The sequence below is a fragment of the Salmo trutta genome, chromosome 12, assembly GCF_901001165.1.
Source record: "Salmo trutta chromosome 12, fSalTru1.1, whole genome shotgun sequence".
In the NCBI taxonomy this organism is placed as follows: domain Eukaryota; kingdom Metazoa; phylum Chordata; class Actinopteri; order Salmoniformes; family Salmonidae; genus Salmo; species Salmo trutta.
This window is the reverse complement of record NC_042968.1, coordinates 78617347-78645219: the sequence shown is the minus strand read 5'-3', so window position 1 is coordinate 78645219 and position 27873 is coordinate 78617347. Positions and strand designations below refer to the sequence as shown.

At 42.5% G+C, this 27873-nt stretch overlaps 1 protein-coding gene across 11 annotated transcripts; it reads left to right on the top strand.

Annotated features, from left to right (window-relative positions):
* Positions 1 to 206: 206 nt before the first annotated feature.
* LOC115204268 (serine/threonine-protein kinase MARK2) lies at positions 207 to 26488 on the top strand. Of its 11 annotated transcripts, XM_029769702.1 has the most exons (20): positions 207 to 306; positions 405 to 1572; positions 12699 to 12872; positions 13255 to 13308; positions 13689 to 13737; positions 14224 to 14289; positions 14508 to 14578; positions 14698 to 14754; positions 14930 to 15166; positions 15272 to 15391; positions 15534 to 15672; positions 16468 to 16580; positions 16671 to 16806; positions 16941 to 17092; positions 17183 to 17271; positions 19909 to 20043; positions 21252 to 21515; positions 22273 to 22299; positions 24616 to 24651; positions 25018 to 26488. In XM_029769702.1, the coding sequence occupies exons 2-20, from the start codon at positions 1513 to 1515 to the stop codon at positions 25451 to 25453; spliced, it is 2415 nt and encodes an 804-aa protein (XP_029625562.1). In that variant the 5' UTR covers positions 207 to 306; positions 405 to 1512; the 3' UTR covers positions 25454 to 26488. The 11 variants fall into 11 exon arrangements, with proteins under 11 accessions (XP_029625562.1, XP_029625565.1, XP_029625561.1 ...); XM_029769705.1 differs by lacking the exon at positions 207 to 306 and having other exon boundaries at positions 323 to 1572; positions 15534 to 15636; XM_029769701.1 differs by lacking the exon at positions 207 to 306 and having other exon boundaries at positions 323 to 1572.
* The last annotated feature ends 1385 nt before the right edge of the window (positions 26489 to 27873 follow it).

Below are 27873 nucleotides of genomic sequence, written 5' to 3'. Positions count from 1 at the left end.
CCTCTCGTTTTCTTCATCCGCACTGATGCGAAAATAATGTTGGAAAAATGTGTAAGACAATGTATTTTTTTATACAAGTAGTAAAGGATGTGACAGAAGAAATGACTGAGGAAACGAGGAAAGGGTTTCACTTAAGACTATTGAGATGAACCCACTACTTCTAGTGTAGAAATAGATGAACATAAAACTTGTGGCTAGTCCGACATGAAGTCAAACCAGGCATCTCTAACGTTACATCCAGACCATATAGTAGATCTGAAACAATCATCGGATGAGTGTAAAAAAGAAACTCCACCTAGTCATCTGGTAGGCGCCACCATATTGCTTACACCTATCTGATCTTGCGGAAATGTGTAGGCTAGCTATAGTATTTGATTTATTAACGCAGGATTGTTTGTTTTTAGGTGGCCGGCTGTAAAATAATCAGCGCAGACGCCGTCGAAACCTGGGCTAAGCTCCAATTCTTGTCCGCCCGAGATTCGGCGACCCAGCAGCAATCATACTCAACTAGAGCGGGGGGGACAAACTCTGAATCAACTTGATTACTTGTCGCTGTATCTAGCTATTTTCATCTTGAAACATGCTAGTGTAGATAGCTAGCTTCAACCTATTTCACATTTTATTAGCAATGCTAAAGACGGACGGAAGAGCTAGAAAGCTAACGTTAGTTGCTAGCTGGTCAGGAAAAATACAGGACGTTGCGCTGGTTGTTTTGCTCGTTAAACTCGCAGATTCTTATCTGTGCAGTGAAGAGAAACTAGCCTACGCTAGCTAACATCAGCAAGCTGCATTGTCAACTATTATGTTGTTTTCATTCTCATTACAGCTGAGGTTTGACTCTTTATTATAGTTCGTGCTATGTAACTAGCGTTTGACTTTCCTTCATCCAAAGAGGACGTTCGGGTTGCTATATTATCGGCGTGGCCGAGGAAGTTTTCTAATCCCCGGACTAGATTTTACCGTATAACGTACTTGTAGGAACAAACCTCGCTTTGGGTAACGCTTTAACGTTAACTAACAGAGCCCTATAACTTGACAGCTCATCGTACCCACTGCACAGCTCAGTGTTATTGGCGAAGCACTTTTGTACATCCAGAGAGTGGAATAGGCGCACCAATGTAACGTTAACTTAGCTAGGTACTGTAGCTAGCTTGTGAATGCAGGGTTAACGTTACTTTATTCAGATACGTGTGAATTGAGAACTTTGCTTTTAACTCTACTTACATATTATTGATAGGTAGCTATTTTTTTTACTGACGATTAACTACTTCAGCTAGTAGGTTAGCTAGCTAGTTAGCTAGCTATAACTTTAGCTTGCTAACTAGCTAGTTAGTTTACGCCTTCGACACGTAGCTAGCTAGCCGCTAGACAAGGGTACTTATGAGAAACGTTTTGATAAGTTAGCTAGCTAGCTAACGTTAGCTAAATAAACAAGATAGCCCCCAAAAACAGAGGACAGATGAACATCGAGTTTTGAGATTCTGTAAAGTTGTTACCCCCCGGAAATTTAAGATGTCAACCCGGACAGTAACCAGGACGGCATTATTAACAATTGAACATTCTTCAAACCAGGTAAGCCAACTGCAGAAGCTAGATGGCAGCTAATGTAATGGCGGTAGGCCAGTTCAGAGGTCCAGATAGCCAATTTATCCAACCTTAGCCAGAAATACTATAGCCAACTTATTCTTATTCGATGGGGTTTAACAGCGGTTGGCATCCAAACTATAGCCAACCTAAACCACAAAAACATTTATTTTTCCTAGGCCCCAGCTATCTAACGTTATATTTATAGGTAGCTAATTACACATTGTAGTCATGTGGATAGGTCATGCAGTAGAATCTAAGGCTTTTTATAACTAGGTAGCTAACTCTGATCAGAGCCCTCTAACTTTTAGGCATGTAACTTGGAGGGCTAGGACAAATTGTAACCATAGACACATTTTAGTTGCTGTAAGTTTTATGGAATTGGATAACACATTTCAGTAGGAAATGCCAATGCTTTTCAAACTCACTTTTCCATGTCTTCTTCAAATCTTGTCGTTTTGTCAACAGGAACTAAGCTGATGTAATCTCAAACATTTAATAGATGTTATCTCAAATCTTAATGCTCTATTGCCCACATTGTTTGAATGACTGTCTTCAACAGATCATCCACTGTCAGTCCGCAAAGTTGTAGGCCCAACTAGCTATTGCCACTTGTATGATGGGCATTTCATCATACAAATTGTCTGACGGCATTCTAAATATACTTTAGTAGGAATAACTCACATCAGGTGTAAGTAGAGGACACTGGACTTCAGCGCATTTGAGGAGCCACTCAGTCCTGAACACATTTGCTTGCAGTGAAGACTGGTTCTCTAGTGAGATTAGTGGTTTAGTCATTAATGAAATTCTGACAATTGTCTGTACAAATCACAAATTGCTGATACTTATACATGGGTAGCAGAGATGCTGACGCATCCCATAGTGGTCATTGTGGTGAAAATTCCCTAACTTGCACAGGCTACTAATTCCAAGGTTTTGTTAGCCAATGAATTTGTCTGAAGCAAGGAGTTGGCGAGGTTTCGCCATGCCCTGCCCAGCTTGTTTGACTACAGACTGCTGTTGAACTGGGCCCAGCTGGCGACTCTGTTCTTCCTACCCCAGTTTCTCGGTTAGTTCAAACCAGCATTTCCAGTTGAGCTGGGTGTGTAGGAGTTGTGTGGAGGCCGAGGGGAGTGCTCCTTTTCTTCATTTTGTCCATATTAGCATTATTTGTATGCACACGTTTCCTTGTGTGTTTTTCGTTCTGGATATGTCATATCATGTTCATGATTGATCATCAATGAAAGCTGAAGAGAATAGTTCTCCATTTGGTTGTAGGTTTTTACAAATTCTATTCAATAGGCCTATCTGGTTTATGTAACAGTGTCTTTGTTTTTACCAGCCATTCCCCTAGTGATTTTGGTTTCTCTCTGGTCTTTGTCATGTTCTAACCCACTCTCATATACTTGTAGGTATTAATAGCTCACCAGGAGGGGGTGGGATGGTGTTGGATGAGGGTGGTGGGCTGATTTTTTAAAAGCTTGTCAACACTGTTCCAGCTTTGTTTGAAATGTAGATTTGGTTTCTTGTCTGAAAGGATATATCAGTATTTCTTTTATTTCTCAGCTTTGTAGCTTGTGCTGTTTTCTGAGGAAAAAGTTGACAGGTTTTAGTTAAGTAGCTAAGTATATTTACATTTAGGATTCCTTGTTAAAGGGATACTTTTGGGATTTTGCCCTTTATCTACTTCCCCACAATCAGATGAGCTTATGGATACAACTTTTATGTCTCTGCATCCAGTATAAAGGAAGTTAGAGGTAGTTTTGTGAGCCAACGCTAACTAGCATTAGCGCAATGACTGGAAGTCTATGGTATCTACTAGCAGGCTAGCAGTTACCAGTAATTGAACTAACGCTAGTTAGCATCATTCTTTAAAACTGCACGCAGAGACATACAAATGGTATCCACAAGTTAATTTGACTCTGGGGATGTAGATTAAAGGGCTTCATTGCCGAAATCCCAAATGTATCCCTTTTAATGTATTGTCCTAGAATTTACAAAACCAGGGCCCCAGTGGGTATAAAATTCACATTTCTCTCCCCCATAGTTCCACTATGCCATGTATTTTGATTTCAGGATGTTTTTACTGTCATGTTTTTGAGTTAAATGCTTCTGACAGAAGTGTAGAGTATGGAGAGGATGAGGTGACTGGAGGGAGAGCTCAGTTGGTGTCTATTTGTGGTTCTTGCTGCCTCTACCCTGACTGGAAATAGCCATGGTGTGATATTAATACCCAGATAAATGACAAGCTGGCTCACACACCTCCTTTATTTACCAGTTCTTCTCCCTCTCCCTGCCAGTCTTACTTTGTTTACCCTCTCTTCTTCTTTCTTGGAGCAGGCAAGAAATAGTTTTCCTTTTGAAGGGTAGCATAACATTTGCTAAAACAATTCAGAGTTTAAACCAGGATACAGCGTGGACACCCACTTTCTAATTATCTATTCGGCTTATTATGAAATGTTCACTTGTTTAGGCCTACATTTGTATTGTTGCATACACCGGATAGTTGCTGTGAAATGTGTTAAAGAACTAGGGTTCCTGATGCTCCAAGAGTGTGTTTGTGTGCTTGTTTCACTGTGCATTGCTGAGTCTGAATTGAATGCTTTGCTCTGAGTATTTTGACTAGAGTGAGAGACTTGAGGGGACAGCCAGGCTAAAGTGAGTGTGTTTCTGTGTATATGAGAAGGTTGGGGAGGCAGAGTAAGGGATAGGTTTAAAGTAACTGTCCAGTGTTTACAGATTTTTTTGTGTGGAAATATGACCTATAATTAATTACAATATGAGCTAAATAGTTTTCCTTCCAAAAAATGGTAATTAGGCCAAGTATGTTAAACAGCTTTTCTGTGTTTGAATAGTAAGTATGTGTGTACCCTAACAACAGGATGGTGTGGGTGTATACTGGTCATAAAAAATATTAATGTGAGTATGCTGTTGATTGGCCAGCTCATCCTCCTCAGGAGGATGACATCATCCGCTGAGGAAAGCAAGTATTTTTTAAACGGTCTGTTTGAGGTTTGGTTTTTGAAGTGTTTTTTTTTTTTCTCCTCCAATTTTATGATTTGGACACATACGAGTATAGGATGAGTCAACATTATTTGGGTACTTTAGGCAGTAGGTTGCCATGGAAACACTACCACAGCACAAGTACTTTGTCAGAGAAGCGCTATTCCATCTGATCTTAGCAACACTAAAGCATTTCATCAACCTCTCATAGCAAACTTGCACATTTCTCCAACTCATTTTATGTTCTCAATTGTTGAACGTAATGAAGTGTAAAAGAACATGAGTGCAGTTGTGGCAACAGGCCAAGTTTTAGAGGATCAAATTTTATTTGTCATGTCCCGAATACAGGTACCTTACCGTGAAGTGCTTACTTACAAGCTCTTAAGCAACAATGCAGATTTTTTTTTTTAAGTAAGAAAATATTTGCTAATAAACTAAAGTAATAAGAAAAGTGTAACAATAAAATAATAACGGGGCTATATACAGGTGGTAGTGAGTCAATGTGCAGGTGTACAAGTTAGTCGAGGTAATATGTACATGTAGGTAGGGTTAAAGGTAACTGCATAGACATAGATAATAAACAGTGAGTAGCAGCAGCGTAAATAGTTTTTCCTTTGTAATCCATAATAGTTTGCAAGCCCTGGTACATCCGGCGCATCAGAACCGGTGTAGTAGGATTCAAGCTTAATCCTGTATTGACGCTTTGCCTGTTTGATGGTTCGTCGGAGTGCATGGCGGGATTTCTTATAAGCGTCCGGATTACTGTCCCATTCCTTGAAAGCAGCAGCTCTAGCCTTTAGCTCAGTGCGGATGTTGCCTGTAATCCATGGCTTCTGGTTGGGATATGTACATACCGTCACTGTGGGGACAACGTCTTCGCCGCACTTATTGATGAAGCCGAATGGAGGGAGAGCTTTGTAATTGTCTCTATGTGTGGAGTAAAGGTGGTAGAGTTTTATATATATATTTTTTTCTCCCCTCCGGTTGCACATGTGGCATGCTGGTAGAATTAGTTAAAACGGATTTAATTTTTCCTGCATTAAAGTCCACGGCCAATAGGAGCACCGCTTCTGAGTGAGCATTCTCTTGTTTGCTTATGACCTTATACAGCTTGTTGAGTGCGGTCTTAGTGATTGAATTGTACAGTCAACTCTATATGTAAAGTGACTGCAAGGCTAAGGCAAGGCTAAGGCAATACATGGGTTAATGATGGGTTAAGCTGGGCTATGGAGATTGGTTGCCAAGGGAGATGGGTAGAGCCAGTTCATGGGTCTGTGATTTCACACAGATTGCGTTTGGATTACTGATAGTGTTGGATTAATTCTGATGTACTTGTTTTGAGTTTGATTCTTTATTATTTGTGTACTTGTTTGACATTTTACTGCACTGTTACGAGCTAGTAACACGCACGCTGTAACATATGTGTACACGACCAACAAACTTTGATTTGATGTGTGGAGGGACCAGAGCAGACATTTGTCCATCCTGTCAAGGTTTTCAGGTTAAATTCTGGTAGGAGTTACTACAGTACTAGTTACTGAGCACATTCATCTTGTTTGTGTGTGAGTAAGAGGGAGAAGGAAGTGCATTAGGTGATTTGACACACGGTAAAGGTTTTGGGTGGTTTTCTAAAGGGTGTGGTACAGAGACTACTACACTGATTTGCTCATTTGTTGCACAACTACAACCAACCTCTCCTTAAAACTCAACACCAAGTTATACTTCCTGTTGTTTTCTCTTTAGTCATGGGGAATCCTTGACCTACCCTCTTTATTTTTATTCTTATCTCTTTCCCTCTCTCATTTCATCCCCTTTTTCTTTCAATTCTCTGGCACAGCTGTCTGAGCATGTCAGCTCTTGTCCATCGGGCTTCTCCCTCCCCTGCCTTTTCTCATCAGGGCTACTGCTCCCGCCGTCAGACAAACCTAGACATGTCTCATCTGCACTAGGAGCCTGACCTTGTCTTTGTCGGCCATTTCAGACTTTTTGGTTTTCTTTTGGGGGGGTGTAATTGCAATATTTCCTCAAATTGACCAAACATACTTTGTCTTCAGCATTGGGACGAACAGGTCTGTCTGGCTCTCTGAAGAGCCTGGCTGTGCGTGCTGCATGTGTCTGTTTCCTATTTTAGCCTGAGACCTCATGGCCCCCTGTGTCCCTGTTCTTGGTCATCTATCCAAGCCATCAACTCAACACCCCTTTATGCTTTGAAATCTGTAACAAGGGGGACACAGACCTGTATTGTTGTGAATCGTTTTTAGATACTACTGCACTGTTATGAACACAAGCATTTCACTACATCTGCTAAATATGTGTATGTAACCAATAAAATGTGATTTTTAAACTCTGAACTCTGTCTACATTTTCGTCATAGAGCATGGCTGAAGTCTTTCTTTATAGAGGAAGTGACAATGTTCCGAAAGCTACTGAATGGTAGCGGGCTGGTCAGTGCTAATGCTACTGAATGGTAGTGGGCTGGTCAGTGCTAATGCTACTGAATGGTAGTGGGCTGGTCAGTGCTAATGCTACTGTCAACCATAGAGTACACAAGTCCCACTGCAAGTATTCATGTAGAGTAGAAGGTCAACATTTTTGCATATGTGGATGTTTTTTTCCATTTGTGGATGATTCTTTTGACAGAATTGTAGCCTGACTGATCAGGGTGAATCTCAACTTTGTCCACACCAGTGTCATAGAGCATGGCTGAAGTGTCTCTTCATTGAGGAACTGACAAGGTTCCTAAAGCTGAATGGTAGCTGGGTCATTCATTTCAGCAAGCCATGACACCCACCATCTCAGATTGTTCTCTTTTTTTTCTGTAGTTAGAAACATAAGATAAGCATTCTGAAAGCATTGTTTTGTTGAAATATAATTTGATCTGAGAAATTAAGCTAATTGGTTGCACCCAAATTGGCCATTTTAATTTATAGGATTCATATAATATCCAATAATTATAGTAGCCTACCTAACATTCCATTTGGAACAAACTTTTTTTCAAACAATGAGTAAGACATGAGGAATCCAAATAACTGGTCAAAAGCCATCCACAGACCCCTCACGCCCCATGCCAATCCCACCCCAAAAATGAGTATATAGAAACAGTTATCTATGTTTGGCAAGTATTGTTTCTTCATCTTATCTACTAGTTTTTTTTCATTGAAGTTGGGTTTATGTCCCATCCTGATATTACCAGGTTCTGTCCACTAGATGGCGGTGATTATTTTTAAGAACCCCGCCCATTGTTAAAGGGATAGTTTACACAATTTATATATTGGTTTCTTACCTTGTAAGCAGTCTATGGACCAGGTATGACAGCAGCCCATGTTTTGGTTTTGTTTACCTAGCCACTGTTTGACTTGCATTGGATATTTGACACGCATGTTAAAAAGTTAGCATTTGAAACAGTGAACAAAACCAAAGCATTGGTTGCTGTCATTCCAGAGGGCAGGGTTTCCATTAGCCGGTAGTAGCCGGCTTTTGTCCGGAAAAAGTCGTCGACGTAGCACCCGAACTGCTGTTACAGCTCATCACACAGCTCGTTCATTGCAGCTGGAGTGAACCGTGCTTTTATAAGCCCAGTCATTGTGCAATAATTCTAAATGCAATTGCGTGTTAAACAGTTTCGATTGCCAAGATTAGCATTTTTTACATTTATTTTATCAACCTTTAAAGTATGCTTCCCATTTGCAATTCAATTGCCTAGGTAAGTAGGCAGGCTTCAGTGTGTCTCACACCACTTTGCGATGAGCTGGAGTCAGTATGCATTTTGTTAAACGTGTACTTAATTGATTGAAACTTGATCGTTTTACTACATATTGAGGCATGTCTTAACTTGCTTCAAAGTAGCTTAGCCAAAATCCAACCAAACGTGCAGACAATTATTTTTTTTATAGTCTTCTATATGCCATTGAAACCAGTAGTCGATTTCATTCATTCTATTGGTTTTCAAATCAACTTTCTTTCATTGTCCAGTAGCCAAAAGCACAGTCCTAATCATATTAGCAACCAATGTTAATTGGTGCATCTTTAGATCTCCTCTCTTTCTCAATTTCTAATGGATATTTTCATCTGTCTCATGAAACCACTCGCATGTGCGGTGTGCTTTTGACAAGTGTTTTCCCATTAATTGCATTATGGAATGAACATTTGTGCGTAGCTTACTGCCTTGTGTTCCATGCTGTGTTTTTAATGTGAAGAAATGTTAACTTTTTAAGCTAAACGTTGTGGTTTGTTTTTTGGATGAAGCCTAGGCCAACTGGTTGAATTAATTTGGGATCTATCGTTCCACAGCTGTCCCAGAGTCTGTTTGGAATGGGTGACTTTATATCTCGCTCAGAACGTCAAGCTGACCGATAGAATAGGTACATTTTTCTACTATGGGGGATAGTAGATTAAGTTAGGCCAGTGATTTTGCTGTTTGGTACTCGTCCTGTTGGCTGAGAAACTGAATGTGGACAGTTATTATAACATCTTTAAATTACCCTTTGGAATTCGGTAAGGACACACGCCATTGCATGTTATTTTAAAGATGAATTACCATCATCTAAATGTGATTTCTGTCATTCTGAACACTGTGGGTGGAATCCCTGATCAGGTTATGCACCCAATGCATATGCGTCCGGTAAATGTAAAAGGCCTGCTGGTCAAATGTCCGGCACCGCATTTTCGTAATGGAATCCCTGCCAGAGGGATATCCTACGAATCAAGCCAGATCTACTCTGGGTTTTCTAAAGCTAACCAGCTTTAGTTAGCTTCACATTCTAGCTCAGGCTTCATCTGTACTACGACTGGATATTGCTCGTCCGCCTGCCGCCAACTCTAGCAGGCTTGTAACTGCATGTCCCACGTGGCTAGTCATTGAGATAATGCTGAAACATTCATCCATGGGCGAGCCAATGCCACGTTTTCATTTGTGCCGAAATCAAAAGTGAAGGAAAAGTTAACTCGCTAATTCAGCAGGCTATGGTGTGAAATAGGCTTTTTAAAAGTGCGGTGTTTATTTTATAACTTGTTGTTAATGCTGACTTTGGTGACTATTTAAATCATACAAAAGTGTTGCTGTGCGTGAAGTTTAACATGCATTCTGTCATTACTAAATGTGTAATGTAATTTTTTTAACACAACAAAATTCATCAATAAAATATTTAATCAGTCTTCCTCAAATGAAGAGGATGATGCAGTATTTGCAAGAGGGAGGGAATCTGATTTAATTGGTCCTCAACTTGTGGCGCTAATTTAATTTAGGGTAAGTGGAGTTAACTGTGAGTTAGCCTGCCCTGGAGCAGGTTAGTTCTGAAGGATTCGTTGCCATAGAAATTTACCTGGCTAAAAGGTGAGCAACTTTCGAATGACCGGATATCCCAAGTGGAACTCAGTTGACCAAAGTTATCTAGTTAACTCCTCAAAACTGCTCCGTAGGATACCCTTCTGGTCCATAGACGGCTTACAGGATTAAAAAAAAGTCATTTGGGTGAACTATCCCTTTAACAATGAAGGTGGGAGATTCTTAAAATTCTGAACTAATAGCAGGAACAGCACCATCTAGTGGTGAGAACTTAGTAATATCAGGATGTACAATGGGATGTAAATCCAACAACTTCAATTACTTTCTCTGAACAGAAAAAAATCACAATTCACTGATAATACATTACATAGGATGAAGAAACAAAGCTCTATACTACTTGTCAAACAGACAACTGACACTATAAACTCATTGTTGGGGTGGGATTGGCATGGGGGTCCGTGTGTGGCTTTTGGACATTTATTTGGATTCCTCATGTCTAACTCATTGTTAGAAAAAAAGTTTGGTCCAAATTGGATGTTGGGTACTATATTTATTTAATATTATAAGAATCCTATAAATTAAAATAGCTGATTGGGGTGCAATCAATTACGCTAATTTCTTAGATTAAATTATATTTCAACAAAATAATGTTGCAGGAATGCTAATCTTATCGGTTTCTATAGAAACTATTTGAGAACAGAGATGGTGGGTGTCAATACTCTTTCTTGTGCTTTTTGAGGTGGAGCTGTCTGGTCAGTACTTATGCTACTGTTAGCACTTGATGAAGTCCACAAGTCCCAATTCAAGCATAAAAATAAAAGGTCAACTACATTTGCATGTGTAGATGTTTTGTGCATATCACTGAATGAGTCTTTTGACAGAATGGTGGCCCACTGATCAGTGAGGTTTTGCTCTAATGCTACCGGCTCTGTAGAGGCATGAATTTCAAATGTGTCATCTTCAAGTGTTTGTGGTTCTTGTCATGCCCCTCTCTCCACCTGAGGCTGATCATGATCTGAACAGAGAGACATGGGGTTATAATGTATATGTGATGAGACCCTCCAGTCTCTCAGGCTCCTCCTGGCTGCTCTCTCCTCAGCCTTTCTCTCGCTGTCAGTCAGGCCTGGAGCTGAGCTTCCCATGACTGACGGTATGTCTCTGTTCGGTCTTGTCGGTTTTGTCTGTATGATATGTTGCATTTGTGAACACGTGTTTTTATTTATGCATGTTTGTTTGATCTTTGTCAATGTGCCTGTTTTTGAATATGCTTCTATCTGTGTCCCAGTGTGTGCCAACCTCGGCGAGTGTGATTGAAGTGCTGGCTACTGTGCTGAAGGTCAAAGCTGTGTTTGTGAGGACTGCAGACTGCATTGCTGACACTCTCTCAGTAACTGCAGAGCTCCTTCGCAGATCAGCTGGGTGCAAGACACCTCTTTGACATAAACATTGTACAGTAGACACTCGGTCCCTGTCCCTCACACAACAAGCCCACTGTAGAGGGATGGCTAAACCATGTCTGCCAGTGCCAAGACAAATACAAAATGAAAACGAGGTCACCACACTGCCAGTTGTTGTATGGTAGTCTGGTTTACCCTGTTCTGCTCTGTATGTAGCCATTGAGGTGATGAGGCACTTCCTCATGCGTTTATGCCAGAGTCTGCTTTTGTGTGTGTGTGTGTGTGGGAGGGAGGGAGGGAGCATTTAGGTGACAGCTGTCTTCTGGCTCGTTAGGCTATGCTGGTTCTACCGGCAGACTTTCAACAAGCTTCTGCTTTATCCCTCAAACTGGCTGGGGAGGGACTCGACACAGAGAGACACACAGGTGTTACAAAATATAACAGTTACTAAGTGGATATTGGTGCATTTGTTTTCCATTTACTTGTATGTGGAGTGCTGTTTTCTTTCTTACAGGGAGGTAAGAGCATGACTTGTTGGGAAATGTGATGTACTGTATTTGTCTCATAGCCCCTGCTTTTTGTTTTCTCTTGGAATATGACCACTAGAGAGGAGCAGAACTGGACTTCTATTTCACAACAATGCTGTTTGTCAACTGTCAATTTATTAATAATCCTGTGTTCTTTAGAAGAATCTGTCCTATTTTCTAATTGTAAGATTGCAGAATAGTAGGGACGCCTCGGGCCCAGACTTGGACCTTAGTTTCCATGCTCATGTGGCACAATCCACACACAACATAGAACTGTGCCATGTCAACAATAGCTTTTCTGTCCTCTTACGTATGCTCACAAAGTGACAATCTTATCACACATGTCAGTCATACAGAGGGAGAGGGAAAGGGAGGGAGTGTGCAAATGGGGTACAATTCAGTGTTTGTGAATGCAGAGACATGTAAACCCCCCCCCCATCACTTTCTCTTGTTTTCTGGGGCTCCCTCACTCTTAACTACCTCTTTTGCCCACATGCATATGGTACCTTCACCTTTTTCCCCCTACTCTCCTTTACTCCCTCAATCAGCCCCCACCCCTTTCCTTCTGTTCATTCAGCTCTCTTTCTTGTGAGTCACTCTCCATTTCCCCCCCTCACATTTCTCTCCCTCTGTCCTGTTTGCTTGTCAGTGTGGATTTGAGCTGCTAGCAGAGAGAAATACCCTGAGTGTCAGGAGCAGCATCATTAGCTAAGAGCTGGGGTGACTATGTGACTATGACAGATCAACATTATTGGCCAGTATCAAGTTATGCTCACAATTGTGTTTCTGAGGTATCCTTGGGTCCAAGGCTCTTTTGCCTTTACTGAGATTCTGAAAAACATTGTCTGGATTTGTGAGTGAGGTGTTGCGTATGCCTAAGAATGCTTTGTTCCCCTCTTTCAGTCTCCCTCTGAATCCAAGGCAGGCGGGCGTCCCAATATGCCGCGGTGCCGGAATTCTGTCCCCACGACGGCAGACGAGCAGCCACACATTGGCAACTACCGGCTGCTAAAGACCATTGGCAAGGGCAACTTTGCCAAGGTCAAACTGGCTCGGCATGTCCTCACAGGGAAAGAGGTGAGGATAAACCATGAGATCAAAACAAGTCCAAGCATTGGATTTACTGACTGTGATGTTTTGATCCTCTGTTGGATGTGGTTTTATCATTATGTACCCAATGTTGGTAGTGCAGGATCCTACTTCACTTGACCCATATCCCTAACATTCTGATCTCTTGAGTATGGATCAGTGGATTATGAACATGTAACTGCCAGTTCTTTAATATGCTAATAACGTGCCATGTGATGTGGTTGCTGGGAGTGGGGCAGCACATGGAGAAACATAACAGAGCTTAGTAGAGTGGGGGAAAGTCTTCATCCAGCTCTTTCCACTGATGGGTGGTTTATCCTAAGTTTGCGGTTTTACTCATGTCTAACGTCATTGTTTTTTTCTCCTAAAGGTGGCTGTGAAAATCATTGACAAAACGCAGCTGAACTCTTCCAGTCTCCAAAAGGTGGGTGCATGTAGATGCTGTGTGTAATGCCATGCGGTTGTTTTGATTTGTGTTCGGATAGTGTGTTTTTATTTCTGAAATAGAAAAAATAACGCTGAAATCAATGAAGATGGCAGTTCCTTCCGAAGGGCTTAGGGCAGGATATGGCGGTAATTACAGGAAATTAGACCCAAGTACTTCCTGTAGTGATGGTTTGGGTGTGGTGCCAGTACTGTCCTCAGAAATACAGTATATGCATGAAGACTCCCACACAGTGATTTGCGCATAAATATAGTTTTGGAGTATACGAGTAAAAATGTGTATAGAATAAACTGACTTTGTTTGATATAAACTGATTGATCCTCTGTTAATGTCTTGTCTATTTGTTCTCCTGTCCATAGCTGTTTCGTGAAGTGAGGATCATGAAGTTGCTGAATCATCCAAATATCGGTGAGCTTTGTGCTGCCCTCCTTTTTAAGATTCTCATCAATCCCCAACCAAATGACAGAAACATGTTTGTGTTCCGCCTGCCTGCTTATTCTTGTGCAGATGCCTTTCTGAGGATATTGAACATATACTAAGAAATTGACAGCTATGTTGTGATGGGTGTTGTCCAGGGCTGGGCGGTGTACCGTATTTTAACAGTATTGATGCACGGACCAGTTTGGGTTTTTACTTTACCTTCTATAACGTTATTTGAATGTTTGTTAAATGTGATATGTTGTGTGCAACTTCCATTTTTATAGTTTACTTCGCTACTTGAGTCATCGCTCTCCACTCTCCCCCTCTCTCTCCATAAAATATAAAATACTGTACATTTTTTAACAAGTACCATGATATGATATTTTGACCATATCGCCCAGCCTTGGTGTTGTCTTGATTGGATTGAACTTTCCGCTCTTTTTCCTTCTCGTCTTTTACATTTTTCCTCTGTAGTTAAGTTATTTGAAGTTATTGAGACGGAGAAGACACTGTACTTGATCATGGAGTATGCCAGTGGAGGTGAGTAAAGGCACAAGACACTCCTTTCAACACACCACTCAACCTGAAATTCTGTTCTCAGCTTCTGTAATAACATCAATGCTAAGTCCCAGTTCTCTCACTCTATTCACATGCACTCTGTTCCACACTTGTCCTTTCATCCTCTTTTGTGTCGCCACTGCTTTTTTGTTCCTTCAACACTCCCCTACGTTCTGTCTCACCTCTCTATCCCCCCTCAGGTGAGGTGTTTGATTACCTTGTTGCTCACGGGAGAATGAAGGAGAAAGAGGCCAGAGCCAAATTTAGACAGGTGAGACCCTTTTGTCTGCTGGTTTCTTTTCTGTTTTTGACACCGTTTTGACAATGTTATTGACAATACTGTTTAAAAGGGAATTGTCATCCTAGCTGTTGCTCCTTCTCTTGCTACAGATAGTTTCAGCGGTACAGTACTGCCACCAGAAGTGCATTGTACACAGAGACCTAAAGGTGAGGATAGACAAATGTGGCAGGTGTTTTTTTGTGTGCAGATGGAGAGAGAGATTTATGGATCCAATTCAAAGTGACAGATCAATATCATTACATTATGAGGTATGATGTTGGATACGTTTTTAAAAGAATGTTACAGAAACTTGTATCAATAATTAACACACTCTTTCTCCAGGCAGAGAACCTACTCCTAGATGCTGACATGAACATCAAGATCGCAGACTTTGGTTTCAGCAATGAGTTCACCATGGGGAACAAGCTGGACACTTTTTGTGGCTCCCCGCCCTACGCCGCTCCGGAGCTGTTCCAAGGGAAGAAGTATGACGGGCCCGAGGTGGACGTCTGGAGCCTGGGGGTCATCCTCTACACACTGGTCAGCGGCTCTCTGCCCTTTGACGGGCAGAACCTCAAGGTGAGCAGGGAACTGTGAAAGAGGAAGGGATACATGGAAAACAAGTAATGTTCTTGAATACCTAGCTACCTTTATCCTGGTCTTTTGTGCTTGTCTTCCCTTTAGGAGCTGCGTGAACGGGTTTTGCGGGGGAAGTATAGGATTCCCTTCTACATGTCCACAGACTGCGAGAACCTGCTCAAGAAGTTCCTCATTCTCAACCCAACCAAGAGGGGCAGCCTGGAGGTTAATAGTACCTCATCTAGCCACTGCTATTTCCTCCACTGGATACACTGTGTAGACGACTGTAACGCTACTGTTGGTGCTTTGTTTCCCATCTTCCATCAACCCTACATCTGTCCTCCCTCTTCTCTCTGCTTGTGTCCAGCAGCAGATCATGAAGGACCGCTGGATGAATGTAGGCCATGAGGAGGAGGAGCTGAAGCCCTTCATCGAGCCCCAGCCAGACTATAAGGACCCCAAGAGGACAGGTCAGAACCCCGACCGAGCGGGGGGGTGGAAGAGAGGTGGGGCAGGTGTCTGGTGGATGAGCTGGTTGCAGCAGATGGGTTACTGGGGTGGGGTTTAGAGGTCACACTAATTGGGGGAGGTCTCCTCTATCTGAAGGTGCAGAATCTTTTCAGTCTTATTTTACGTGCTGTCTTAAGCTGAAATTACACACAGAGACAGCGTGTGAGAGTAGTGAATGGTCGATTCACATATATGTAGCCTATTTGACTGGCAAACCTTAGCTTACATCCCAGTACATTTTAAACTACATCTTTAGTCTACTTAGCATATGGAAGATCATAACAATTCCTCTAATTCCACAAACGACCCAGTCATTTTACCAGCATTGCTCCACGTAGACATTAGGAAAAAAGACTTGCTTTCTAATTTGACGCTTGCGTCCCGTCTGTTTTCTGTCATTCACTCATATGCATTCTATTTCCAGCGTGACCACGCGTGATCATGCACTTAAATGGAATTGAGCGTTAGTCTCTGTTACGTAACGTGCCCCTTGCGGTGTTGGCATGTGCCTACATGTTTAGTCAAACTAAATGCTAGACTTTTTGTTAATTTCTGTCCTTGTTTGCTGCCTTCCGTTTTATTAAATGATATGCCTGTACGATAGAACTGTTTTGTCCATATAACGATGCGCCTGTCTGTGTTTGTTAGAGAACTATTGACCTGTTGCTTTCTAGTATGTTAGACTTGTGTTAAGTAGTCTCTGATATGCCCTTGTCTACAATGCATGTGTGTGTAATGTACTTCTGTCCTTGATGTGGTTGTAAGGTTGACATTTTCTCCATTCTGTCCAGATATCATGTTGCAGATGGGCTACTCTGCAGAGGAGATCCAGGACTCGCTCGTCAACCAAAAATACAATGAAGTCATGGCCACATATCTATTACTGGATTACAGGAACACGGAGGTACAAAGTGTATACACTCACATCTGTAGGAGCGAACTGTGTCCTACTCCTGCCATGGTAATATTGATGACCATCCCTGTTCCCTTTCAGATGGACGAATGTATCAGTCTGTCAATGAAATCCCGCCCAGGAAGTGACCTCACAAACAGCAATGCCCAATCTCCTTCTCACAAGGTACAGCGCAGTACCTCATCCAATCTGAAGCCCCGTAGAGCAACGGATGCAGGTAGGAAGCTGTTTGGGTTGATGAGGGTACTGAAAATGTTGAACTGTTTTTGATATGTAGTCTTATTTGATGCTCATTCTTTGCGTCTCTGTCCCACCCTTTCTTTCTGTTCTCGCTCTTGTTCTTCTTCCCAGGTTCTTCTGCTTCCAAGCGTTCCCAGGGTGACAACAAGCACACAGCAGAGGATTATGGGAGAAAAGGTTCTGGCACTGGCAGCTCCACTAAAGTCCCTCCCAGTCCTTTAGCTTCAGCAGATCGTAAGAGGAGCACCCCGACCCCCTCCACCGTGAGTAGACTTATTGTTCTGCATGCCTGCCACTCTAGGATTGATGGCATGTACAATACTGTACCTAACATCATCTCAATGGTCATACAGAACAGCATCCTGTCCACTGGTACGAGTCGCAGTCGAAACTCGCCAGTCCCTGAGAGGGCCACACTTGGGGTCCAGAATGGAAAGGACAGGTACACACAAGCACCCTTGCAGCCACAGACATACACAGACACGCTCACATGGCTGTGGAGCTCTCTATTTGGAGCTAGTCACGTGTCTAGATGGCAGTGTTTACAAGCAGTGGTCAGCTGACAATCAATTGAATACAGCAGCTAGCAGCTTCCCCACCAGCATGAGATGGAGTCCCGGTGTACGTAGTCACACATTCACACGAGAGCAGAGATTTGACATTTTTCTAGAATGTATTAGTGACACTTGCAACATTTTATGAAGGACTTAGAATGTACTCAAGGCCAGCTTAGTCACTCACACAGTAATACACTGCATCCGTAATCAACTCAAACAATAATAATATCTTTGAACTCTAGCTCACACAATCATGGCAAGATTAGTTTGCTAATGCTGACAATTATTTGATATTTTACCATTTTATTACCATATCCTTCACTGTGAAATGTACAGCAGAGTAGAAAGCCAGGTTTAGGTGCAGAATCAGGGGCCTCAGACACTGACACTTAACAGTATTAAACACATTGACCCTGATAATCAGATCCCAATCCTTAATCTGGGATTTGTGACGCTGGCTGCTCTTGTATGCAGGTTACTTCCAGACACAAAAAGGGAGAAATGCAGAGGGGAAGTGTTTAAAGAACACGTTCTGTGGGGGAGAGAGGGGGAGCAGCAGTGACTCAGACATGTTTGCTATAAAGAGATGATCAGAGGGCAAACGGACAGTGGTCAGCTCTAGCACTACTGGTAGAACAAGTCACTAGTACACATTCTCCTGACACAACAGCCATTTGACCATTTTCTTGTTGCATTTTTAAGCAGTTTTTCCTTTCCCCAAACTTGTTCTGTCCAGACAGTTTCTCCCTCCATTTCCAACGCTTCCTTTGCTGCACGATTTTTTTTGGGGTGTGATGCTTCCCAGAAATAATGCAGTCTGTCACATTAAACTCCCCTAATGAAAGCTCAGTGTTTCCCCTATATTCATTTAGCAGCTGCAGGCCTCTGCTTCTAAATCGTTACCGCCTTGCAAAAAAAGGGGGGTAAAACGTTTTCAGTCTAAACATAAAACGACTAAAACCAGAAAGTACTGAACAGAAATATAAAGGCAACATATAAAGTATTGGTTGTATGTTTCATGAGCTGAAATAAAAGATGCCAGAAATTTTTCATACGCCCAAATAGCTTATTTTTCTCATTCGGTGCACAAATGTTTACATCCCTGTTAGTGAGCATTTCTCCTTTGCCAATATAATCTATCCACCTGACAGGTGTGGCATATCAAGAAGCTGGTTAAACAGCATGATCATTACACAGGTCCACCTTGTGCTGGGGACAATAAGGCTACTCTAAAATGTGCAATTTTGTCAAACAACAGATGTCTCATGTTTTGAGGGAGCATGCAATTGGCATGCTGACGGCAGGAATGTCCACCAGAGCTGCTGCCAGAGAATTGAATGTTCTCTACCATAAGCCGCCTCAACGTCATTTTAGAGAATTTGGCAGTATGCCCAACCAGCCTCGTAACCGCAGACCACGTGTATGGCAACGTTGTGAACAGATTTCCCCATGGTGGGTTATGTTATGAGCAGGCATAAGCTACGGACAATGAAAACAATGTAATTTTTTCGATGGCAATTTGAATGCACAGAGATGCGTTACGCAATCCCGAGGCCCATTGTCGTGCCATTCATTCGCCGTCATCACGTTTCCGAATGCTAATGCACTGCCCCATGTCGCAAGGATCTGTACACAATTCCTGGAAGCTGACAATGTCCCAGTTGGCCTGCATACTCAGCAGACATGTCACCCATTGCCCATGTTTGGGTTGCTCTGGATTAATGTGTACAGTATGTTCCAGGTCCCGCCAATAGCCAGCAACTTCACACAGCCATTGAAGAGGAGTGGGACAACATTCCACAGGCCACAATCAACAGCCTGATCAACTCTATGCGAAGGAGATGTCGCTCTGCGTGAGGTGGTCACCAGATAGTGACTGGTTTTTGGATCCCCGCCCCTACCTATTAATATATGTTTTTTTAAGTATCTGTGACCAATGCATATCTGTATTCCCAGTCATGTGAAATCCATAGATTAGTGCCTAATTAATTTATTTCAATTGACTGATTTCCCTATATGAACTATAACTCAGTCAAATCTTTAAAACTGTAGAATATTGAGTTTATTGTTGTTCAGTATAGAAAAGATAACGCAGCTATATATTTTTAAATAAGATCATGTTTGCGAAGTAACACCCACCAAAATAAAAACTAGACAGTCGGGGAGAATTCCAGAAATGTCATGGAATGGGGGCCTCCATTGATTTTATGTTTGTCACTCAGATAGCATTAGAACGCGGCCTAAGTCATTGCAAAATGTGTTGAATTACAGGAAACTAGCTTTAAAACTAACTACATCTACAACCGCGGCTGAAAACCAAATCTTAGGGGAAACACTGAGGCTGTTATGTTTTAGTCATCCAATACAAATCTGCATTATTTGAGATGTCTGTGATAATGTGTGGTTTGATCCGCCCTCGGTGTCCCTGCTTCCTCCCCAGTTGTAACCTTGTTACCCCGTGGCTCTCTTCCACCCCTCACGGGGGACGGTCGGCATTGGGTTTCTTCATTTCTCTCCCTCAGCCTGACCACCCCAGGGTCCCGTGCCTCCACAGCCTCGGCAGCTGCCGTACTCTCCTCCTCCCACCCCCGACATCACAAGTCCTTGTCCACCTCTGCTCACCCCAGCCCCCCAGACATCCATGCACACCGGCCCAGGCAAGTGGCAACAGGGAGGGGAACACAAGGACAGCCACTCTGCAGGAGGGAGAGTAGAGTGGATATTCAAGGCTTTGGGTTAGATGGTTCCTGGTTGCAGTTCTCAGCATTGTGTGTCCAACATCGGGAACAAATTGGTATTAAAAGATCAGCTGTAGGGATTAAAAGGGTAGCAATATTGCTGTTGAAAAGGCAACTCACTTTTCCGTCACTTTCCACCACCCCCTGAAACACAAGCACCCTGCCTCTTTGTGAAATCTCTTTCTCCCCACCACCATCACTGTCCTTGTCCTACCACTAATCTTCCACTAGAAAGCCAGATCCTGCCAACCCGTGGCTCCTGTGTACCTGCAAACCCTCAGTGACACATCACAATTCTATCTTGGCCCATCCGGTGCCATTATGTTTTTGGCTGCAGTGAGCTCCTGACTGGTGTGCACTGCTGTGCATGTCATGTAATCCCTTTTAATACGTTCTGCAACTCCGTGTCCCCAAACACAATTTGACATCTCGTGGGCCATGCACATTGTTCACAATTTATTTTTTTATCGTTTCCTTATGAACTAGCTATAATGCTGGGATGTCCTTCACATGTCAATTGGTTCATACTGTGGAAGCTATTTTCTCAATTGAGAGGGTGTTATAACATCTGCCAATATGATCAGGTCCATGACATAAATCAACGCTATCACAGCTCCCTGACCCTTCTCCATACTTCCCTCTTTGTTGTGATGCTGCAGCCATCGTCCTGTTGGCTGATCCTAATGTGCCATGCTAATTGTGTGATTCATGCCGTGTGCCTGTGATTTAACACTCAACAAGGCTTCACTGGCCTCATTCTAAGACTGGTTTATACCTGCTGCCCGTGGTGGGTCACAAGGCTGTAAGATGTTATTTTACTGATTTCAGTCATGGTGAATTTTGCTGAGTGGATGGCACCACAGTTGGGGTGCATGTTGTAGACCAATAGAAATATGCCTTTTACACATTGCTTTTGCAAACTGCTTAATCAGGCTTCCTTACAACTGTGGCATTTGTATAGAAATGGTATGCATTTCATTCACTTAACTTTAGTTTACTCTGAAGCGCAGTTAGGCTTTTATCATAAATTCTTTGTGGGAAATGGCTAAAGCAGTTGAAACTTTTGATATACATAATGAAATATATAATTGTCTCTCCTCTTCCTATTCACAAAACTATCAAAACAGCACCGCCCCTCAGAGAGTACCGGTGGCGTCTCCTTCTGCCCACAACATCGGCAGTTCCACGGCGACAGACCGTTCCAACTTCCCCAGAAATGTGACCAGCCGAAGCACTTTCAGTGCCGGCCAGCAGAGGGCGGCACGGGACCAACATACTTCCACTTATAATGGTCCTCCATCATCCCCTTCCCTCTCCTACGGGAACAGCCAAGCCCGAAGAGCCGGCGGCACTGGTATCTTCAGAAAGTTCACTTCTAAATTTGTGCGCAGGTGAGCGAATGAGGGAATGGGGATCTGAGATGTGTGATGGGGAAGATGGTTAGTGTTGAATCCAATGATATGCTGATCACATCCTGGTGTTGAACGGCTTGTCATTAGTGAATTACAGTTAGGTATTCATGTTTGTGCAGCGTGACCTTTGGACTGTTTGTTATTAGCATTTGTGTGTCCCTGTGATTTATTTATTTATTTATTTATTTTTTGTCTGGCCATAAAGTTATTGTGCACGCAATGCGCTTCACTACTCCCCTCTTTCAGGTTAAGTTGGTTTGAAGCAGGTCATATTTCTGTGGCTATGGTCAGTTAGCACATAGTTGAAGCAGATAGGGAAGTTACTGTGTGAGTATACCTTCAAATACAATTCGGAATATCCTGCTATAGTTTAATTGTTTAATGATAAATTGTACAACACCAGGAATTAAAACTGAGTAAATATAACATCTTAATTGGCATGCATGTTTCCTATCCAGTGCTAACGTTAATCCTAATCTGAGTCCATTGTTCATGTAACTGCTCTTCCCCGAACATCCTAAATTCTATGGTAATGTCAGGCTACAATAACAGCCATTTAGTGACAACCTGTTTGGCCCAAGCAGCTCACCTCCTGAGGGACACCGGGGGAGTATTCATGTATTTGAGTTGACTGACATGCACATGACATGTATAACAGGATTGGCTGTGGTTTGTTTTGCGCACGTTTGTGTACATACTGTTTTTTTTCTTTTCTTCCCCCTCCCCTTTGTTGTAGAAATCTCACATTCAGATTCCCCAGAAGGTAGGCAAAAATAACCACACACTTGATTCTGTCAACTATTGCCTTGTGTCCTATCTATCCTCTAAGGCTGTCATTTTATGTGTCATGACCCTTTTCATGAATTTTTTTATACGTATTTTTTAACCATTTGCCATTTATACTAACGCGCCCTGCTCTCGCCATCGCCTGATTCACCCTCGTCTGCTGCTCGGCTCTCTTCATCCCTCAGTGAATGATACTCCTCCCTTCTTTCTCTCATCCCTGTTTCCTTTTTGACTCCGTTAGTGTTGTCAAATGTCGTCCTGTGGGTCCTTGGCCAAGTCAATAGAAAACCCTCTGTGCTGCCCAGTCTGTGGCCGTGCTGCCCGGTCTGTGGCCGCGCTGCCCGGTCTGTGGCCGCGCTGCCCGGTCTGTGGCCGCGCTGCCCGGTCTGTGGCCGCGCTGCCCGGTCTGTGGCCGCGCTGCCCGGTCTGTGGCCGCGCTGCCCGGTCTGTGGCCGCGCTGCCCGGTCTGTTTCGCCAACATTCCACTCCTTGGACTCCGTGTCATATGACAAGGAGTGGAGTCATAGCAGGGTTTTTTTCTGGATGAAAAAGGGGCTTGGGGTGACGGGGCGTGGTCTGACCGTCGGCGCGGCAGAATTAATGGCCGGCCCCATCTTGGCGTTGTAGAGCTCTTTTATTTTTTAAGGACATTTCCTCCAATTCTACATTTTCTCCCATGGAGCTGAGAAAAAGTAGCAGTTTTAAAGCTATTTTCCTGTAATTCTATGCATTTTGCCATGGCTAATGCCTTTATTTTGCACAAACATAATAATCTATATTACTAAATTCAATGCTTTGGGAATTTTCAATTCTCCCCAACTGTCTAGCTTTTATTTTGGGGATCGTTAGTTCTCAAAGATTATATCATAAAAAAAATATTTAGGTCCATTTATCTTTTCAAAAATGTTATCTGATTTTAGTTTACGTTTACACTTAAAGCGTTTTTCTATCCCGAAAAATACATTTTGGTAACCTGAAAAAAACCGCTTAGGTGGCACGCCCTAGCATTTCATTTTGACAATTTACTTATGAAGCTTGCATTTGAAATATTTTGTTAAAATATATTATTACATAATCAAAATGTGTTGTAGCCTTAATAGACAAGTTATTGCCTGTGTATTTTTTATTTTTTTAAACTTGACTGAACGCACGACTTGGACTTGACTCGAGACTCAACCCGTTCTACCTGGGACTCGACTTGAGACTTGGACCTTGAGACTTGCTTGTGACTCTAATAATAGTGACTTGGTCTCAGTCCTGAACTATTTGCAGGACAGACATTTTATCTAAAAAATTTCAAATAAATAGTTTCAATGGTATTGAAAAACCTTCCTGTGGCTATTTCCAAACACCCCGGACTGTGGTATACTGCCCAAGCCTTGTGGAAGAGGGGGGGCAGTGAAGTGTTTGTTGGCAATGTAGCATCGCTGTCATATTTTTGGGGGGGATATCTCCTGCCTTTCTTTCTCTGGTCTGATACCAGACCACGGTCCAGGCTGCACTGCAGTTTGTGCTTAACAACCTTATTTTCAGCAACATTCTGCAGTTTTTTTCATCTTTTTTTAACCGTGGCTTATCCGCTAATACTTAGTCTTTTTAGATTTCGTTTTTCTATTTTGAATGAGTTGACTGAAGAGTCATCAGAGAAGTGTATTTCTTGGCTCTAATATTATATTCTCAGCGACAAAGATGTCCATTCAATCAGAAAATAAGTGAAGATTGAAAGTTTTGACGTTAACAAAAATGTGCATCAAGGGGGGCATGTATTTTTGTCTTATTGTTGTGGGTGCAGACTTAAGGATGTTGGGCACCTTGAGAAACTGAGAAGAGGTCTGCAGAATGCCCGCATATGCATCTGACAGATGCTGTTCCTTTGTCGTTTCTGATGCCTTGCTGTGGGAGTTTGAGGAGAGGGTTATTATATGGTGGTGATGGGACTTATTAACATAACAAAGATGTGATCTCTGACCTTTCATTCCAGTTGTATGCTAAACAAAAAACAACAGTTTCCATGGATTGTGTGAGTCCACTTTGCAGTGGGGGGGTGACCAAAAACACATTTGAATTTGTAGAGCTACCTAGTTATTCTCTCATAGCCCCCCCCCAAAATGTAGTGGCGCTCACATGAAGTAAATCTATGGATATGTGCAGTATGTTTCTAAGAAAAATACTATAGAATCTGGAAGTGGAAGGTCCAGGGGTTGCCATGGGAGTTGGTAGTGTTTGTTCTAACCTGGTAATAGCCTAATTGGAATTTTGGGAGACTAAACTTGTGCCAATTTTTTTTGCGGAGCCCGTATGAGGGAGAGGGTCGAGATGAGGCCAGCAGGTGAGGAATACAATAGTGAAAATTTGATCAATCTGATTCAGTGATTACACTTTTTTTTTATTATTATATTTTTTAAATCAAATAATCATTACATTCATTGAGTAAGGTGGTATAAGAATAGCATGATTGTGATCATATAGCTCATTCAATTTTGACAATGCAAGCATTTGATATTTTAATAACAGGAGATGTATTCTGTAGCTTAGTGAAGCTTTTCATGCTCATGCTGTATCTTTGGCTTCCCCTGTGATTGAATGCATTGTTAACCAGCCCGTAAGATTCCTGTTTTGTCTGTCTCCCCATTCTGTTTCTCTCCTTGCCTTTTTATTATATTACTGTCCTTTCCTACTTTCTTTGCCAACTCAGACCCATGTTGACCACCGCTGAGAAGCTGGAGAAGGTCACTCTGGGCTCTGCAGGAGATGAGAACAAGGACTTCCTGTCCTCCACCTCTACGGTACCCAGCACCCCGACTTCAAGCCTGACCTCCAAGGACCACAAGCCCCGCTCGCTGCGCTTCACCTGGAGCATGAAGACCACCTCCTCCATGGAGCCCAATGAGATGATGAAGGAGATCCGGAAGGTTTTGGACTCGAACAGCTGCGAGTATGAGCTGCGGGAGCGCTACATGCTGCTGTGCGTGTCTGGGAATCCCGCCCTTGACGACTTTGTCCAGTGGGAGATGGAGGTTTGCAAGCTGCCCCGCCTCTCCCTCAACGGGGTTCGCTTTAAGCGCATTTCTGGCACGTCCATCGCCTTCAAGAACATCGCTTCCAAGGTTGCCAATGAGCTCAAACTGTGAGCTTGTGGAAGAGTAGTGATGATGATGATAACAAGGAGTCGGCTGGTGGAAGGAGACAGACTGGAGCACGCAGGCAGAGAGGCTAAACTTTGACACAGAACTGAGTTGAGAGGGCGACAAAGGAGCGTGGAGAGACTTTTTGGGTGGGGGTGGCAGGCAAAGAGGCTAGGGGAGGTTGCGTGTATAGACCTTTTAAGGGGATTGTTAATTTTCTTGAAGGGGTGTTCTTTTCGTTTGGGTTTTCTATCCTCTCTCCCTCTGACTTTTCTGTTGTCTTCTAAGGCAGTTTTGTTTCTCTTAAACCTCACGATCCTCTTTTTCCAAAAGGAATTCATTGATGGAAAATATGAAAGGAAATTAGTTATAAAGCAATGAACTGATTGTGGGTTTAATTATATTTTTTTTGTTGTTGCCCAAAATAGCCCTGGACTCAGCCAGCTGTAACCCTCAGGCCCTTCTCTCTCCATTATCCTGCACCAAGGACAAACGGTCTAAGCACCATGTTACTGCATCTTGCCCCTATTTTCAGCTGTCCGTTTTGAACAGATGAAGAGACCTGCAGTTTGACACTCTGAATGTACAACATGATTAGACGGATGTATCTTAGGTACAACGCATATTCACTACAATGTAAATTGGTTTTCACATGTTTTGATTCTGATCAGCTAATGAAGGCTGCACAAGGTTCCTGCTTCAGTGTGGTGGTTCAGAAAGCCATTTTTACATCACAGCACAATGTCTTACTTGATCGTAAAGTGGAAGTGCAGACTGGATTTACCTCTTTGCTCTGATTGCGAGCCTTCACCACCCTTTACCCCAAGCCCCTTCAATTAGTTTTTGTTTTTCTACAGCAGGAGTAATTTATCTGATGAACTAATTAAGGGCCAATTGATAATTATTGGTGGATTGTAATGTAATTAAGAGTGGCTGGTTGGTTTCAATGTGCTGCACTGGAATGTCTGAGTTCCCTTGCCTTTCTCTGGAGAAAATAATTATTAATATTGTTATTAAGAATAAACAAAGTTGGATGATTTATTTGCTTGTGCTCTTCAGTTGTTTAATCTGTTTTACATTCAGTTGAAGTCGGAAGTTTACATACACTTAGGTTAGTCATTAAAAATAATTTTTCAACCACTCCACACATTTCTTGTGAACAAACTATAGTTTTGGCAAGTCGGTTAGGACATCTGCTTTGTGCATGACACAAGTAATTTTTACAACAATTGTTTACAGACAGATTATTTCACTTATAATTCACTGTATCACAATTCCAGTGGGTCATAAGTTTTCATACACTAAGTTGACTGTGCCTTTTAAACAGCTTGGAAAATTACAGAAAATTGTTATGGCTTTAGAAGCTTCTGATAGGCTAATTGACATAATTTGAGTCAATTGGAGGTGTACCTGTGGACGTATTTCAAGGCCTACCTTCAACCTCAGTCCCTCTTTGCTTGACATCATGGGAAAATCAAAAGAAATCAGCCAAGACCTCAGAAAAAAAAATGGTAGACCTCCACAAGTCTGGTTCATCATTGGGAGCAATTTCCAAACGCCTGAAGGTACCACATTCATCTGTTCAAACATTAGTACGCAAGTATAAACACCATGGGACCACAGCCGTCATACCGCTCAGGAAGGAGATGCGTTCAGTCTCCTAGAGACGAACGTACTTTGGTGCGAAAAGTGTAAATCAATCCCAGAACATGAAGATGCTGGAGGAAACAGGTACTAAAGTGTCTATATCCACAGTAAAAGGAGTCCTATATCAACATAACCTGAAAGGCCGCTCAGCAAGGAAGAAGCCACTGCTCCAAAACCGCCATTAAAAAAGCCAGACCGGTTTGCAACTGCACATGGAGACAAAGATCATCTTTTTTGGAGAAATGTCCTCTGGTCTGATAAAACAAAAATAGCCATAATGACCATTATGTTTGGAGGAAAAGGGGAGGCTTGCAAGCCGAAGAACACCATCCAAACCGTGAAGCACGGGGGTGGCAGCATCATGTTGTGGGGGTGCTTTGCTGCAGGAGGGACTTGTGCACTTCACAAAATAGATGGCATCATGAGGGAGGAAAATTCTGTGGATATATTGACGCAATTAATTGCAACGTCCCCCTTTGCCATGCAAATGAACTGAATCCCCAAAAAACATTTCCACTGCATTTCAGCCCTACCACAAAAGGACCAACTGACATGTCAGTGATTCTCTCATTAACACAGGTGTGAGTGTTGATGAGGACAAGGCTGGAGATCACGCTGTCATGCTGATTGAGTTCAAATAACAGACTGGAAGTTTCAAAAGGAGGGTGGTTCTTGGAATCATTGTTCTTCCTCTGTCAACCATGGTTGCCTGCAAGGAAACGCGTGCAGTCATTGCTTTGCACAAAAAGGGCTTCACAGGCAAGGATATTGCTGCCAGT

What these genes read in the sequence shown, in the direction of transcription:
- LOC115204268 (XM_029769702.1), top strand. Translation starts at nt 1,513, where the DNA reads ATGTCAACCCGGACAGTAACCAGGACGGCATTATTAACAATTGAACAT. An exon ending in CATGGAGTATGCCAGTGGAG is followed by an intron (nt 14,290 to 14,507) that starts GTGAGTAAAGGC and finishes ATCCCCCCTCAG; the next exon opens with GTGAGGTGTTTGATTACCTT. An exon ending in TGGATTACAGGAACACGGAG is followed by an intron (nt 16,581 to 16,670) that starts GTACAAAGTGTA and finishes GTTCCCTTTCAG; the next exon opens with ATGGACGAATGTATCAGTCT.